The sequence below is a fragment of the Rhinolophus sinicus genome, linkage group LG04, assembly GCF_036562045.2.
Source record: "Rhinolophus sinicus isolate RSC01 linkage group LG04, ASM3656204v1, whole genome shotgun sequence".
Classification (NCBI taxonomy): Eukaryota; Metazoa; Chordata; class Mammalia; order Chiroptera; family Rhinolophidae; genus Rhinolophus; species Rhinolophus sinicus.
Genome location: NC_133754.1, coordinates 56,787,010 through 56,804,439, shown reverse-complemented (window position 1 = coordinate 56,804,439; position 17,430 = coordinate 56,787,010). Strand labels below are relative to the sequence as shown.

At 38.3% G+C, this 17,430-nt stretch overlaps 1 protein-coding gene across 11 annotated transcripts in view; it reads left to right on the top strand.

Moving 5' to 3' along the window:
- Positions 1 to 17,430, top strand: part of CSGALNACT1 (chondroitin sulfate N-acetylgalactosaminyltransferase 1) — a 298,778-nt gene that overhangs the window by 262,072 nt on the left and 19,276 nt on the right. For all 11 annotated transcript variants that reach the window (XM_019742117.2, XM_074329587.1, XM_074329586.1 and 8 more), the window contains one exon: positions 4,783 to 4,884. In XM_019742117.2, the coding sequence (XP_019597676.2) occupies positions 4,783 to 4,884 (102 nt within the window). The remainder of the gene's footprint in view (positions 1 to 4,782; positions 4,885 to 17,430) is intronic.

The following is a 17,430-nucleotide window of genomic DNA, read 5'->3' as shown; positions in this document are numbered from 1 at the left end:
TTTACCCTGTCATGGTTTGGAACCTTTACATCCTGTTTTGCACCACAGTTCCTATATTAAAGAGGATTTAGTGTGTTTATTAGCTGTCCTCCCACCACAGCTTGTTCATTCATAAAGTCTTGGTTGGCTAGACTTCATGGTCAAGAAATTATTTCATGAAGGGTCTTAAGTGCTTGAGAATAGAATGTCTACTTATTATCTTTATAGTTTAAGTATAACTTTGCCAGACATAGGAGACTCTTTCCTTAAGACTCTGTAGACATTCTTCATGGATCTAATGATACCATGGAGAAGTGTTAGGACAACTTGATTTTTGTCAGCCCTGAAAATGACTTACTTTAACTTTTGCTTAATGCCCCCAAAATTCCTTTGTTAGTCTTGAATCATAATAACTTCATCAGGATATGTCTCATCTGAGTGTCTAGTCTCTTTCAGATTTTCCTGTAATTCAGTTTTCTTTTTAGTTATGCGGATTCTTTCATTTCAGGGAGCTTTTTTGGGTGTTCTAATATTGGGTATTTAAATATTCACCGTATTTTTTTATCACACCTCATCCTTCTGCTTTGTTGGATTCTCTGCTTTTCAGACACTATTGTATATTCTTAGGTCTTCTCCACTTATTAGCTTCTCTATTTTTTAAGGCCTTTCTCTTTTATCTGCCTTCACATAAGACTTCCTTTACGTGAGGAATTTGATTTTCACTTATTTCTATTCTGTGCCTTGCTATTTTTATTTTATTAAAATACTTCTGTTTGCTTTGTTTACCAATGTATTCTTCTGAGCACAGAATATGCCTGTTAACCTTCATCTGTTGTTTTTGTCATTTCCTCTTTGTATCTTTTTTTTATTATATTCACATTTTTTTAAAGAAAGTGTGAAACATTTGTAAGACATTTTCTTCTGTTTGAGTTCTATTTTCTTTCAGACTATATTTTCATTGGCTTTTTGAACACTATTGCTTTCTTAATTCTCTCTCCCTTTAATTTTGTTGTTATTCTTGAAATGTGGTAGTTATGATGTTTCTCTTTATCCTTTTTCTGCATTGCATACAGACGGCCACCCAGACTGTTTGCTCTGACGTAGGGGCAGATTCTCCTTGGCTACCTCCACGTCTTGACTGAGAACTGTTTGTGTCCGACTCCTAGCTATATTCTGAGGACAGGGTATTTATTGTTCTAGTCACTTCATTTGTAGTCTGAAGGAATGGGTAGCGGTGAGAAAGAACTCAGCTGAGGCTTTGTGCAGCCGTTGTCGGAGGTTCACAATTCCTGTGGCTCTTCTGAGCCTTGGAATGGATCTGTGAGCTGTACCAAGCTCATTCTCCCTAGTTGTGGGTGGATCTTTTCCCTGAGGGGCAGAGTATTTTGCTCTCAGAACAGGCCATCGGTTAAGGCCTGAGGCCTGGAACATCCAAGAGACTCAGCCCTATTTATTTACTTCTATTACCTCATTTACCTGTTGTCTTCAGAGGCTCTTTCCAAAACTCCCACAAGTGGGAAAGAGGAAAAGAGATAAGGTTTTGGCCTTCTATTTAATGGTGTGTGTGTGTCAGGGGGGGACATATGTAAGGTACTGCATCCAGCTGTCAGCATCTCTCATCCCTTCCCCTCTTCCCACTCTTATGAGGGATGTTGGCTAATGATGATCTTTTATCCTTTGGTTCTGCCAAGTCCTCCTCTTGCAGAAGTTAGTTCACAGAACACAATTAGGTTAGTTCTACCTTCCTTCTCTATTTTCTACATGATGTGGAGAGACCAAATACTCTGCTGCGGCTCTTCCTGTACTGAGATCCCAAAGTAGGAGTTGGGGTTCCTGCCTCTCCCCAGACTAGCCATTCCCCTGGGCTGCCTTCTCGCCACCCAGCTGCTTCTCCAGCTCCTCTTCTGGAGGACGTTGCTGGAGCTGGGAGCTCCGTGAGGCTAGAATAGAATCCTTCATTTCTTTCTTTGGCCTCCTCTTTGTGATGTTTAAGACAGAAGATTATGTCCCTTTTACTGGTCAAGACTTTTGCTGTTTCCCACTATTTTGGGTACATGGTTTGTGATGGTCACTATTTGAAATTGATTTAATGGAAACATCCTTCCAGTGTGTCTCCTTTAAAATGTAAACCACCCAGCTATTACTGCAGTTATTCCATCCTGCCTTACATTATAGCTCTTCAACTGTCCATTCCTTCTAATACACTGTAAAGTCCCTGAGGCAGGTAGGGTGACCAGTTGTCCCAGTTTGCTTGGGACTGAGGGATTTCCTGGGAAGTGGACTTTCAGGGCTAAGACCTGGAGAATCCCAGGCAAACTGGATGGTTGGGGCCCCAACAGGGACCATAAATGATGATTCTTTTAAAATCTTACTCCAACAAGAATAATACATTGCAAACAAAGTTGTCTCCAGGGATCTAGGCAGCTTGTGTCCATGTACAAATAATTATACCAAAATACAGACACCTTCATGTACACGGTCACCCACATACACACTCTTTCTCACATACGTTTGGGAGAGAGTCTAGTGAGAATTCTTTTGAAAAATACAAAAATGACGAGGTAATTCAGGCAGGTAGTGATGTTTTCATGGTACTATGCTCCTTCTCTCATTGAGCACTTCTTTATTGGCTTTTAGACGGTGTCAGTCATGCTCAGTAGATGGAGAACTTCTCAAGGGCAGAAATATTATATATCTTACTCATTTTTTAAGATCTCCTGGTAGAGTATCTGGCACCTGGTGTGTTAGTTTGGTTAGTGTTTGCTGAATGAAGGAAGGAATAAATGAATCAATGGAATGGGCCCCTGGAGGTGGACCTCACACAGATTCTGCTTTGCCTTTTTGGGAAGTCTCAGCTGCTGAATGAAAAGTAAAGGTCCAAGGTGTCTGTTTTATTCCTTGGAAACAGGAAGTGCTTTTTTACGACGCCAGCAAAGATGTTACTAGAAAAACGAAAACCCTTTTTATTCAGGCTCCACAATGACTTTCTCCTGATTCTGGGATGGATTTTTTCCAACAGCACACACAATTTTAAAGCACGGTTTTTTGGGTGCTTGGCACTGTGTGTGTGTGCTTTTATTCTGTCCTGGCAAAGGAAGTTAAAGCATTATCTTGCAAGTTTGCAGAAGGGATCTTTTATGTACCGAGAATTTTATTGTCGGTGGGTGGTGATTCAGTCAGCAGGGACCGGGGCTGTGAGGGAGCTCTCAGTTTTGAAGCACGTTGTCACATCCCGGGCGTCTGTTTCTGGTCCTTTGCCTGTTTCTAAGAGCTCTGCCATCAGTCTGGGTTTCAGAGGTAGCTCTTACCTTACTTCCACAGGAAGTAAACAGAATTCTCAAAGCCATACCTGTGACCAGGGTGACCCCAGTGTGCCTCTTGCCCAGGGTCAATGTAATTTTTCCTGATTTTTCTTCCACCAGGAATTCTCGTCTTCCTCCTCTCTACCATTTTAAACCCCGCCCATCCTTCAAGGCCCCCGCCATTGTAGCCCACAGGGTTTGCCGTTTTTCTGAATTCTCTCTACTTTTTATCAGTGCCATGAGGTGTCCTTATTTTATTTGAGCTTATTTTATTTTGTTCCTTACATAAGATTTTTTTTGAGAACAGGAACCATGCCTTCTATTTCTTTGGATTTCTCCCAGCCACCTCAGCTAGATAGTCACCCCTTTTCAGTGTCATAAATTGGCCTCTGCCAATTTCTGAGAAGCTATAATGTGGATTGTGGTCTGGGCATTAAAGAAAGTAGCTAACACAGGGACAAAAGGAATAAAATGGAAGGATATGCAGCATATTAATATATCACAAAATATCATCCCACTAGTAGAATCTTTCCATTAACTTGCTTCCAGAAAACTGTTAAAATTATGTGTACACACATACGTGTACGCATAAATACATATTTACATACATGTATATTTGCACACATACATTCACATACACATATCTCCACATACATTCGCACACATATGACACATCTATATATGAAGTAAACCCTCAGCAGAGGATCTTACTAGGTTAGCTAGGTGTAACCATTGAGAGAACAGGTCATGGGCAAATAATAGGTAAGCTTTGGTGGGGAATGCAGTTCTAGATAGCCGTGAGCCAGAGGCCTGGCCCTGAGAGGGCTGTCGGGGCCCTAGAACATCAAGTGCCAGGTACCTGGGACAGTCAGAGTTCCACAGAGGAGAAATGGAGAACTAGTAACAGTAATTGTGTCTGCGTGGGAAGGTGAGACACAGCAACTGTGCCTCCTCTCTTTTCATTGCTTCAGACAGTCATGCCACCAGGTGTTACCAAGGGTTTCTAGAGTTGTAAACAAAAGAATGTCTTTTTGCCTGTGCTCATTCAGGCTTTAAGACTATTTGTCTTTGGCACACGCAAGAAAAGCCATAGACAAGGATTCTGGTCTCACCCTCTCTGGGCTTTAGCTTTCTCACCTGTAAAATGGAATTTATGTCTTCTATATTTCGTAGACTTCTTATGGCAGAGAAAGGTCGGATCCAGTGCCCTTTCCATGACACTGGATGGCCCCAGTGGGCTAGGCCTATGGCAGATTGGACTTATGGCCTCTTGCATCTGAGTTTTCATTTACCAGATCTACACATTTAAATTTCATTGTTTTCTTGGTAAAATCAATACAAATACAGGTAACTGTGACGGTCAGCCATAAATGTCTCACTGTCCTATCTCTGCACTCAGTTTTCTTCAAGACCCTTTTGTACTTTACAAAACAGGCATTTGTTTGGGCCTTGCCTGTTACTGTGCAAATAGCTCCAGACATACGTGTCTTTTGTTTTCTAGGGAGACATGCATCCAGCAGGATGGGAGAATTCATCTAACCGTTGTTTACTTTGGGAAAGAAGAAATGAATGAGGTCAAAGGAATACTTGAAAACACTTCCAAGTAAGTACATTGTGGAGCCGTAATCGGGAGGCATGGTAACTGAGCTTGTACGCATCCAAGCCTGAAACTTCTGCTTTCGTTTTAGTTTCTTTAATACTGTGGGTGAACTAGGGGATTGGTTGGTCTCTGTCCGCGTGTAGGGGGAATTCTGCACCCTCCCTGCCTGACACTAGTCCTCGCTGTGCAGTGTGTTGATTTTAGGATAAACTGCCATGAGCAGCAAGGGTGGGAAGCACCGGCTTTTTGGGGCTTCCATGTGACTGGATGTCATCATTCTCAGAACTGCAGATGCGGGGCTTTTATGTTGCAGAATGGGAATTAGGGAAGGCACAGCTGTGCAGTGAGCTCCATCTCAGCCACAGCTTGTAAGGCTCAGAGTGATATCCATACTTGGATCTCATCCACTTAGCAAATGGTCTCACTCTTCTGATTTTTCATTCCTTGTGCATTTTGAGAGATTGGGGTGGAGCCAGAGTGATGGTTGGGGCAGGATCTTTGATGAAATGTACTCAGTTGAACAGAAAAAAATTTTTTTTTAAATTAAAGTTTTTTGGGGTGACAATTGTTAGTCAAGTTACATAGATTTCAGGTGTACAATTCTGTAATACATTATCTATATTTCACATTGTGTGCTCACCACCCAGAGTCAGTTCTCTTTCCCTCACTATATATTAGACCCCGTTTACCTTCTTCTAGATGCCTCCTCCCCCCTTACCCTCTGGTAATCCCTAAACTATTGTCTGTGTCTATGAGTTTTTATTCCTTCATTTGTTTGTCTTGTTCTGTTGTTGTTTTCAGTTTTATATACCGCATATCAATGAAATCATATGGTTCTCTACTTTTTCTATCTGACTTATTTCTCTTAGCATAATAATCTCAAGATCCATCCATGTTGTCACAAATGTTCCTATATCATCTTTTCTTACCGCCGAATAGTATTCCACTGTGTATATATACCACAAATTCTTTATCCATTCATCTATCGAAGGACATTTTGATTGTTTCCATGTCTTGGCCACCGTAAATAAAGCTGCAATGAACATTGGAACACATGTCTTTATGGATAAATGTTTTCAGATTTTTTGGGGTAGATACCCAGGAGAGGGATTGCTGGGTCATATGGTAATTCTATTCGTAATTTTTTGAGGAATCTCCACACTGCCTTCCATAGTGGCTGCACCAATTTGCATTCCCACCAACAGTGTATGAGGGTTTCTTTTTCTCCACAGCCTCTCCAACACTTGTTACTATTTGTCTTATTGATGATAGCCATTCTAACTGGGGTGAGGTGATATCTCATTGTGGTTTTTATTTGCATTTCTTTGATGATTAGTGATGTTGAGCATTTTTTCATACATTTATTTCCCATTTGTATGTCCTCTTTGGAGAAATGTCTCTTCAGGTCCTCTGCCCATTTTTCAGTTGGGTTGTTTTTCTGTTGTTGAGTTGTATATTTTGGATATTAGCCCCTTATCGGAGGCACTGTTTGCAAAAATCTTCTCCCATTCAGTTGGTTGCCTTTTTATTTTGTTGATGGTTTCTTTTGCTGTGCAGAAGCTTTTAAGTTTGATATAGCCCCATTCATTTATTTTAGCTTTTACTTCCCTGGCCTTGGGAGTCAAACTCATAAAATGCTCTTTGAACCCAAGGTCCATAAGTTTAGTACCTATGTTTTCTTCTATGCAGTTTATTGTTTCAGGTCTTATGCTTAGGTCTTTGATCCATTTGGAATTAATTTTGGTACAAGGTGACAGATAGCAGTCCGGTTTCATTCTTTTGCATGTAGCTTTCCAATTCTCCCAGCACCATTTATTGAAAAAGCTGTCTTTTCTCCATTGTATGTTTTTTGCTTTTTTTGTCAAAAATTATCTGTCCATATTTATGTGGGTTTATTTCTGGGTTCTCAATTCTATCCCATTGGTCTGTGTGTCTGTTTTTCTGCCAATACCATGCTGTTTTGATTATTGTTGCCCTGTAGTACAAGCTGAAGTAAGGGAGTGTGATACCTCCGGCATTGTTCTTTTTTCTTAGGATTGCTTTGGGTATTCCATACAAATATGGTTCCATACAAATCTGATGATTTTTTTGTTCTATTTCTTTAAAAAATGACTATGGGATTTTGATGGGGATTGCATTAAATCTGTACATTGCTTTGGGTAATATGGCCATTTTAACAATGTTGATTCTTCAAATCCATGAGCACGGAATGTCTTTCCATTTCTTTGTGTCTTCTTCAGTTTCTTTGAAAAATGTCTTATAGTTTTCAGCATATAGGTCTTTCACATCCTTGGTTAAGTTTATTCCTAGGTATTTTATTCTTTTTGTTGCAATTGCAAAAGGAATTTTTTTTTTCTTTTTCTGAGATTTCATTGTTAGTATATAGGATTGCAGTGGACTTTTGTACGTTGATTTTGTAGCCGGCAACTTTACTGTGTTCGTTAATTGTTTCTAATAGCTTTTTGGTGGAGTTTTCTATATATAGCATCATAGCATCATTTCATCTGCAAAGAGTGACAATTTAATTTCTTCATTCCCAATTTGGATGCCTCTTATTTCTTTCTCTTGCCTGATTGCTCTGGCAAGGACTTCCTACACTATGTTGAAAAGCAGAGGTGATAGGGGACAGCCCTGTTGTGTTCCTCAACATAGAGCAAAGGGCTTCAGTTTTTCACCATTAATTATGATATTAGCTGAGGGCTTGTCATATATGGCCTTTATTATGTTAAGGTATTTTCCTTCTATACCTATTTTGTTAAGTGTTTTAATCATAAATGGATGTTGTATCTTCCCAAATGCTTTTTGTGCATCAATTGATATAATCATATGATTTTTGTCCTTTATTTTGTTTACATGATGTATCACATTGATGGATTTGAGGATGATGAACCATCCTTGTGCCCCGGGGATGAACCCCACTTGGTCGTGATGAATAATCTTTTTAATACATTGTTGTATTCTGTTTGCTAGAATTTTGCTTAGGATTTTTGCATCTGTATTCATCAGATATATTGGTCTGTAGTTTTCTCTTTTTGTGTTGTCCTTACCAGGTTTTGGTATCAGTGTAATGTTGGCCTCATAAAATGAGTTAGGGAGTACTGTCTCTTCTTCAATTTTTTGGAAGAGTGAACAGAAAATATTTAAAAACTTTAGACTTAAGGTTTTGTATTTATACCTTGTTGATTGGTTGCATGGGGGAATAAATATATTCAAAAGCAGCAGAGATGGATTTCTTTTCCTACCACAATAAGTATACAAGTATTTATTTAGTAAGTAAATATCTATGGTGTTTTCTACTAGTGAGGAAGCTGGAATGGTACCGGCATGCTCCCCTCTGGTTGCCATGGAGGTTTGCAGGGTTTCAGTCAAGTAACTGGGGAGGTAGTTTCTCCATAAGTGAAGGTTTGGAGGGCTGTCAATAATACTCAGTGGCAGAAATAGTCTGAATAGGTCTGTACGGTCTAAATATAAACAGGGCCTCTGTTTTGAGCTTCTGGTAAATGGTAATAGGACAATAGTCAGTCAAAGGAGAAGATTCCAAGATTGAGTGTGCTTTCTGCATTTAGTTTGATGCTTTTTTACTAATTTTGTATTAATGGGCACATGATCAGAATACTAATTACAATTATTCAAACATTCTGCAGCAGTCCGCTGGCCAAATTTCATCCATCACTTGTTTTTGTAAATAAAATTTTCTTGGAATGTGGGCATGCTCATTTGTTTACATATTGTTTATGGCTGCTTTTGTGGTGTAACTTCAGAGTTGGATAGTTGTGACAGAGACTGTATGAGTCACAAAGACTAAACTTTACTGTCTGGTCCTTTACAGAAAAAGTTTGCTGACCTCTGTTCTCAGTCAATAAGGAGTTAAAAGTTTAAAACTAGTAACAGCTTAAAGCTATGGATCCTGTCAAAGGCAGACCAAAGAGAATAAAGTAGTTGAATATCCTAAATGTAAGTGAAACAGAAATCTGACTGCAGTACATTGCAATATCCTTTTCATTTCTGCTTAGGAATGAGGAGCATGCATTATTAGAATTCATGTCCTCTGCACAGTGGATAGGTTTTAACATCTCTGAAAGTGTCCATCCGTGGGCATGGATCTTTAAAAATTTTCGCAGATGATTCTAGCATACAGCCAGGATTGAGAGCCATTGTCTGAGAAAGTGGTGGTCCACCCCAGGGATTTCCCATGAGAGGACAGCAGGCAGCTGTCCATGCCAAGGTGCTTTTGAGTAGCTATCCAGGTGACCCTAAAATGCAGCGAGGGTTGAGAACCTCAGTCCTCTTGGGTTTGGCACCTTCTGAGCACATCAAAGGATGATCAGACATTTGCTGATAGATACATATGACCACATTTACACAAGTCTGATGGATAAATGGAAGGCTAGTTTAGGCATTGTTGTGGGAAATGCCCTTTTTACTGACTAGAATGTTGAAGGACTCTTATTATCAAGGCATTCTTCTCCATATCAAATTACCTGGCAAGCTGAATTCTCAATCAGAAGGTTGCTTGGTGAGCAAAGAATGAATAGAATCTAAACAAGAAAAGTAAAATCATTTGAATGGTAGGGCTTACTTCATGCTAGAGACTGAATCGATCAGTGTTTTAAAGCAGCGCTACAGAAACTTTGACAAAATTAATTGGAATTGCATTTTTTTTTTCTGTGTTGATGTCCTCATTCTGTTAACTGGTGACAACTGCAGTGTTGATGTCCCCAATGCCTTGGGGTGTGTCCTGCCCTGTCCATGGTGTTACATTGATCGGCCCACCTCTCCTAGGAATGCACCCCCTCTGCAGCCAGCCTGACTTGACTCCACACTGCGGCACTGCCACTCCACCTTCCAGATGAACCTTCCCAATTACCTATCATCTCAGCCTGGTACCCATAGTAATCTTTATGAAAACTTATGTAAGAAGTTTTATTTAAATGTCATTTTTACCTTCTTTTAGGATGATAAAACTTTTGTGTAAATGCATCTTATCTTTGAATACAAATAATCATTTACATGGATTATCTTATTTAATACTCATAGCAACTAATGAGATAGATGCTGTTATTAGCCCCATTTCATAGATAAAGAAAATGAGGCTTAGCAAGATTTAACTGAGGTTGTCATCTCCTACACGTGGGAGACTAGGATGTGAACCTTGTCTGTGAACTTCCAGGACGCCCAGTCTTAAAACTGCACCCAATTTTCACTCCAATAAACTCTCTTCTAAAATGCATAATTGTTAATTGAAAGTAATAAGATTTGAAATCAGTCTAAATGAAATTTATTTCCTTTGGGTATCAGTATTGTGATTAAATGGTTCTAGATCCAGCTAAATGTATATATATATATTAACCACATCTTTTAAAAATCTAGTTTAACGACTATGCAGTGTTTTATTCTCTCAGTTTATGCTTCCTCAATTGAGATTTACTTTTCAGTTGATTGCTATAGATCAGTGTTTTGCGAGCTGCAGTTTGTGATTCATTAGAAGGTTGTGAAATAGATTTAGTGGGTTATGTTCAGTGTTTTAAAAATAGAAATAGAATAGGATAGAAGATATCAGAGTGCTTCACAAGTAGTAAGGATATATATTGTTTCATGAAACTGAAATTTCTGTGTGTGTGTGTGTGTGTGTGTGTGTGTGTGCACGAGGTCTAACAATTAAGTTCATGAACTCACCCTAGAAAAAGTGCTACATACCTCATTGCTGAATGTCAGTAGTGTTACCTTTGAAGTACTCCCCTTGGGAAGCTATGCACCAATGCCAGTGCCTAGTCCACCCTTCAAAGCAATTTTGGAACTCTTTTTCTGGAATGGCTATCAGAGTTGTCATTGTATTACCTTGATGTCCTGAATGTCATCAAAATGTCTTCTTTTCAGTATTTCCTTTATCTTTGGGTAAAGAAAGAAATCATTTGGGTCCAGATCAGGTGAGTAGGGAGGGTGTTCCAGTACAGTTATTTGTTTATTGGCTAGAAACTCCCTCACAGACAGTGCCATGTGAGCCGATGCCTTGTCGTGAAGCAAGAGCCATGAATTGTTGGCGAAAAGGTCAGGTTGTCTAACTTTTTCATGCAGCCTTTTCAGCACTTCCAAATAGTAAACTTGGTTAACTGTCCGGTTGGTACAAATTCATAATGAATAACCCCTCTGATGTCAAAAAAGTTAGCAACATCATTGCAACAAGTTTGTGAACTTAATTGTTGGACCTCGAATGTGTGTGTACTGTATAATATATTCTCTTGTAAGGGTTGTGGTCAAAATATTTAAAAGCCACTGCCATTGAAAACAGTACAAATTAGTTCTCAATATCTGATTTTTATTATACAGACTCTTGCATATTAAGCTTCAGTTAATTCCAGATTAAAGCCTAACTCAGTGGCTCTCAAATACAGATGTGCTCTGGATAACCTTTTAAAAATGTTGCTTTTTAAAATGTACATTCCTGGGATTCAGCTCCAGGAATTCTGAGTCAGTAGGCCTGAGATGACGCTTGGGAACCAACACTTAGAATAAGTTCCACGTGTGATGCTGATGTGGGTGGCCCATGGCTCACAGTTTGAGGAATCCTGGCTTAGGTTGACGTTTGCTTGGAGCTGTGTACAACGAGTCCTCACTTAATGTCATCGATAGGTTCAGTGACGTTAAGCGAAACAATGTATAATGAAACTAACGTTATCACAGGCTAATTGATATAAATAAGTGTTAACTTTCTATGGCGTTTCATCCGCATTACAGTGGAATGGCACTGAGGACCTGCTGTATTAGAAAATTTACAAAACATTGTAACTGGTAGATGAATTAGCATCAGTTGACATTTACTATATGGCAAATCTATCTTTGTCTAGTCATGAGGACACAAAAGCATCTTTCAGAGGAATTAGCTCTGAGATTGAAGTACTAGAAATGAGACACTGCCCTGCCATCACAAGTATGTGACATAAGAGGGTTTTTTTGTGTGTTGTCAGAGACCTACCTTGCCATGGTATGTGTCAGCATGTGACACCTCTTTGAAGTGATTTGTTTGACATGCACTATACCATCAGGAAGATTTTATCAGGATATCCCAAAAGAAAATTGGGGTGGCGGGGGTGGTGGGTGAGGTTTCTTTCCATTCTGTTCTGTTTTGATTTATTTCTGAAATTTGAGCAGAATTGTTGCTTTGTTTTAATTTTTTTCTTAAATGAGGAACTTTTAGATAATCTCATCTGCTAAAATGAAAAAAGCCACATAGTGAATCTCTCCTAAGCAGATAAGGAGTCTTGCATCCTGGGAAGCACCTCGCACATTAAGGCAGCATCTCAGGCCTGTGACATCTCACCAGTATTTGCCAGAGGCTAAACGTGCTTCTGGTTGGTGTTCCAGCTCTTTACTGCGATGGGCCTGTGTTTTTAGGCATTCTAAATCGTTTAGAATTCGAACATAATATATAGATTATAGCAGTGTGACAGTGTAAAGTTTTCTGAGTGTGATTATTATATTGTTATAACGCTGTAAAGGAGGATGTCCTGTTTCTTGAGAGATACTTACCTTTGAGGGTGAAGTTGTCATGATGTCTGCAACTAACTCTCAAATGGTTCAGAGGAAGAAAGAATATGTGGCAAATGCTAGCACTTGGTGAATCTAGGTGAGTACTTATACTATTCTGACGTTTCTGAAGATTTAAAATTTTTCCATATAAATACGTTGGGAAAATATACGTATTAGGAAAACATTAAATGATATTAAGATCACACAATAGAATATAATGGCAACAGTTAAAAGAAAAAAAAACATGTTGTCAGCAAAAATGGTGAAATAAAGACCTCTGCAAACACTCTCCTCTATAAAAGCAATGAGAAAATTGTTTAAAATGGTCAGAGTCAGCCTTTTAAGAACTCTGGAAATTAAACAAAACTTGCAACAATCTGCAAAGTGTGTATCCTAGAAAAATGATGGAATTTTTGTTGTGAGCCGGGAGCCATGTGGAGCTTTAACTTGCCCTATTATCACCACCCTCTTCAGCTCTTCAGTAGCCTTGAAACCCAGCAGCCCAGGAGCACAGCAAGAACCACAGCCTGGCAGCCACCAGGGGACAAATGGGGCTAGAGCTCCTTTAAAGCACCCTTCCCAGAGAACTGTCCTTATCTGACCTGTCTGGGGGTTCCCTGGAAGACTCCACTGACAAAGTTGTCTTTATTTCACCTGACTCAGAACTCTCCCAGTGGAAAAAGCCCTTTCTGCATGGGGTATTTGTCAAAAAAAAAAAAAAAAAAAAAAACACACACAAAAAAACAATTATAGAAAGTCTGTAACTGTGGCTGCCTAAAGTGGTAGGTAAGAGTTGGGGCAAACAGTAGACTAACCAAAAAGCTTAAAAGGTGAAGCTGGGGAGTGAGATCTCTACAGCGGCTTTGAAAAGCTCCAGGACAATCCTGGAGATCTAGAAGGGCAGGCACATGTTGAGGGCTGTGCTCATACTTAGGAAAGACCTGAGCAGGCCCTGACATCTCACCTCTCGGTGACTTTGAGGGGCTGTGTAAGGCTCAGGTAGGTTGTTAACTGCCTGTCTGAGTTTTGGTGGCATGCCCCAACATGCACACAGAGTCCGTTGGCAAAGACTTAGAGACTCATTGGTTCCAGGAAATTAGGAATCTCTGTTTAATCATTTGCTTACCACTAAGGGGTCACACACAACAAAGATTACAGACTACAGAATTAGTTCATAAAAGTCACTAAACAAACAAAAAACAAATTACAGCATCAAACCCTGGGGGAGATTCTGATTTCCAGGGTTGCCACATTATATTATTTAAAATGTTTAGTTAAAAAAAAATTATGAGGTATCCATAAAAAGAAAAAAATGGCTCATGTACGGGAAAAAAAATCATTAGCAATTGTCTCCGAGGAAGCCCAGGTATTGGGCTTACTACACAAAGACTTTAAAACAGCTGTATTAAAAATGTTCAAAGAATTAAAAGAAACCAACCATATTTAAAGCACTAGAGAAAAGTATGAGAACCATGTCTCATCATATAAAGAGATAGAAGTTATAAAAAACAAATAGAAATTCTGGAGTTGAAAAGTAAAATAACAAAAATGAAAAATTCACTTGGTGGGGAGAGGGCTCAACCTGAGGTTTAAACAGGCAGGAGAAAACATCAGTGAAGTTAAAGATAGGTCAGCGATGTGATCCAGTTGGAGAAACAAAACTAAAGAAGAATGAAGCAAATGAACAAACCTCAGAGACTTGTGGTATATACCATCACACGTGCCAGCATAGACATAATGGGAGTCCCAGAGGAGAGGGGAGAGAGAAAGGGGCAGAAAAAGTATTTAAGAAATAATAGCCCCGAACTCCTAAATTGGATGAAAACCTTATACATCTAGGAAACTCAACAAACTCCAAGTAGGAAAATTCAAAAAAACCCACACTAGCATATGATAATCAAATGGTTGAACGACAAAAACAAAGAGAAAAAGAATCTTGTGAGCAGCAAGAATGAAGCAACTCAAATCAATAATGTAAAGATTTGGTAGGGTATCCAGTGGACACTTGTCCCATTAGGGAGACCACCTCAGGGATGATGTAGATGCCTGATCACTGCACTGTACACCTGAAGCTGAAGCTGAACAATAATGAATGTCAACTATAATTTTATATATATATATATATATATATATACACACACACACACACACACACACACACACACACACACACAGTTACAAGAAGTGGAGTACAGCATTAGGAATAGAGACAGTGGAAATGTAATGGCTGCGTGCGATGTCAGAGGGGTAGTAGATAGGGGGCGGGGGGTTGTCACTGTGTGAGGGATATAAATGATAAATGTCTAACTATTACATTATTTTGTGCACCTGAAACTAATAAAAACAAAAAAGGAAAAAAAAGAGTGAAGCAACTCATCAGGTCCAAGGGTTCCTTAACAAGATCAATAGCTGACTTCTCATCAGAAACCAGGGAGGCCAGAAATGGGATGGCATATTCAAAATGCTGAAAGGAAAATGCTCAACCAGGAATTCTATATTCAGCAAAACCATCCATCAGCAATGGAGGAAAAATTAAGAAATCCCCAGATAAACAAGAACTGAGAAACTTCATCACTAGCAAACCTGCCTTACAAGAAATATGAAAAGGAGTCCTTGAGGCTGAAATGAAAGGACACCGGATACAAACTTAAATCCAGGTGAAGAAATAAAGAGTGCAAGTAAAAGTAACTACGTAGTGGGATATAAAATACAGTATAAATGTATTTTTGTTTATAACTCTTTTCTCCTGTATGATTTAAAAGACAACTGCATAAAGCAATAATTACAAATCTGGATTGATGTGTACTTACATAAAGATACTTTAATAAAATAACAATACAAAGGTGAGGAGAGGGAATGGAGGAACAAATTTTTGTACACTATTGAAATTTTTTCTGCAAGAAGAAATAAAAAATCTGACTAGACCTATAACAAGTAAATGGATTGAAATAGTAATAAAAAAACTGTTCACAAAGAAGAGCCCACGTCCAAATGGATTCACTGCTGATTTCTACCAATCATTAAAGACTAATTAATACTAATGCTTCACAAGTTTTCAAAATATAGAATAGGGAACGCGTCCCACTTCATTCTATGAGGCCATTACCCTGATACTCTAACCCAGATGAAGACTGCACAAGCGTAGGGAATATAGTCAACATATACATAGCATAATAGCTATGTATGGTGTTAGATGTTCACTAGACTTACTATGGTGATCACTTTGTAAGATATATAGATATCTAATCACTGTGTTGTACATCTGAAATTAATATAATATTGTAAGTCGACTATAATTAAAAACTAAATTTTAAAAAGGCATCACAAGGAAAAATAACTATAGACCGATATCCTTTATGAATATTAGATGCAAAAGTCCTCAGTAAAACACTAGCCAACTGAATCTGGCAACATATAAAAAGGATTATACACCATGACCAAGGGAGATTTATCCTATGAATGTAAGATTTACTCAACAAAAATCAATGTGATACGCAAAAACACATGACCCGCTCCATACATACAGGAAAAACATTTGAAAAAAATATGGATTTAGCTATGCTGGGTATTTCATATAAATGGAATCATGCAACATATGACCTTTTGTGTCTGGCTTCTTCACTTAGCATAATGTTTCGAGGTTCATCCACATTGTAGCGTGTACCGATACTTCTTTTTATTTTATTGTTTTTGATGCCATTATAAATGAATCGCTTTCTTAATTTCTCTTTCAGATAATTTATTGTTTGTGTATAGAAACACAACTGCTTTTCATTGTTATTTTGTATCTTACAACTTTACTCAATTCCTCGATTAGTTCTAGCAGTTTTTTGGTAGAGTCTTTAGGAATACAGACATACACACCAAAAAATATATACACTTTTTAAGAAAGGAATAAACTATTAAAATTACACTGACGGTAACCACTTTAAGCACCTCTTGTAATTACACAAGTAAAATGTGACTTGTATTCATCTTTTGTTACCAGTATATATTGAGTATTACAATTTTAATACTGTTTCCTTTTGTAAAATGTGTATACTTTTTTGGGCACCTTCTGCGTGCGCGTGTGTGTGTATTGGCTAAAACAGAATTGTATAAACAGGCTTGTATAAGCTCAGACTCTAGAAACTTCTAAATTAATTATTTAAAGTGCTTACTTTAAATTCTTTACTGTATTCAAATGTCTTCAGTAAGTAGAACTCATAAGCAGTTTCAACATTTATGGCTGTTAGATTTAAAACTATAAATTATACATTGAATATAATACTGGTTTCTATGTAAATTTTTAAGTGCTTTTTTTTAAAAGTGAAGGGCTATTGTGGGAAATGTCATATTAAGAGAATTTCCTTGCAGTGGTGGGAAGAAGTCTGTACTAGAGTAAATCATATTAGACAGCAAGACCTTTTATCATTTTTAATCCAGCAATTTTGGGAAATGTAAGTCAATTAGAGAAATTAAATCTCTAGCGGAAACAGTAGCTTTCTCAGGTCATTAAAACCTTTATCAGAATGATTATATATAACTTAGAGAAGTCCCCATGCACCAGACTTTTTATATAAAAGAAAGGAATTGAATGAGAAATTCAAGCGTTTCATCAGCAAATAATACAATTCAAGAAGAAAAGAAGAAGAAATAATTATGAGTAATCATGTGGCCTTTTGAAACTGCAAACTCTGATTCATAATAGGAAATCACACAGTATAGGATGTATTGCTCTCATTCTGTCATGAAAAATGCCCATTCCTTACTAGTCCATTTCTTTAGGCATGCCACTAAATATTACATTTCTTTGAATGGGGGGAATTAAATATTTCTAACCAAATTGCATCTTATTTTTCTCAGCTCTCTTCTTTTCTGTTATTTATATATTTATCAACTTCTTAAAAGCTTGGGTTTGTGCCTGTGCTGTGGTCCTGCGGAATCTGTTGGTTGAGACTCTTTCTGATGTGGGACGCTTCTCCAGTGCCCATCTGAGGGAAGAAGGTAGCATCTTGGGACATCGTCCTCAATAATGACAGA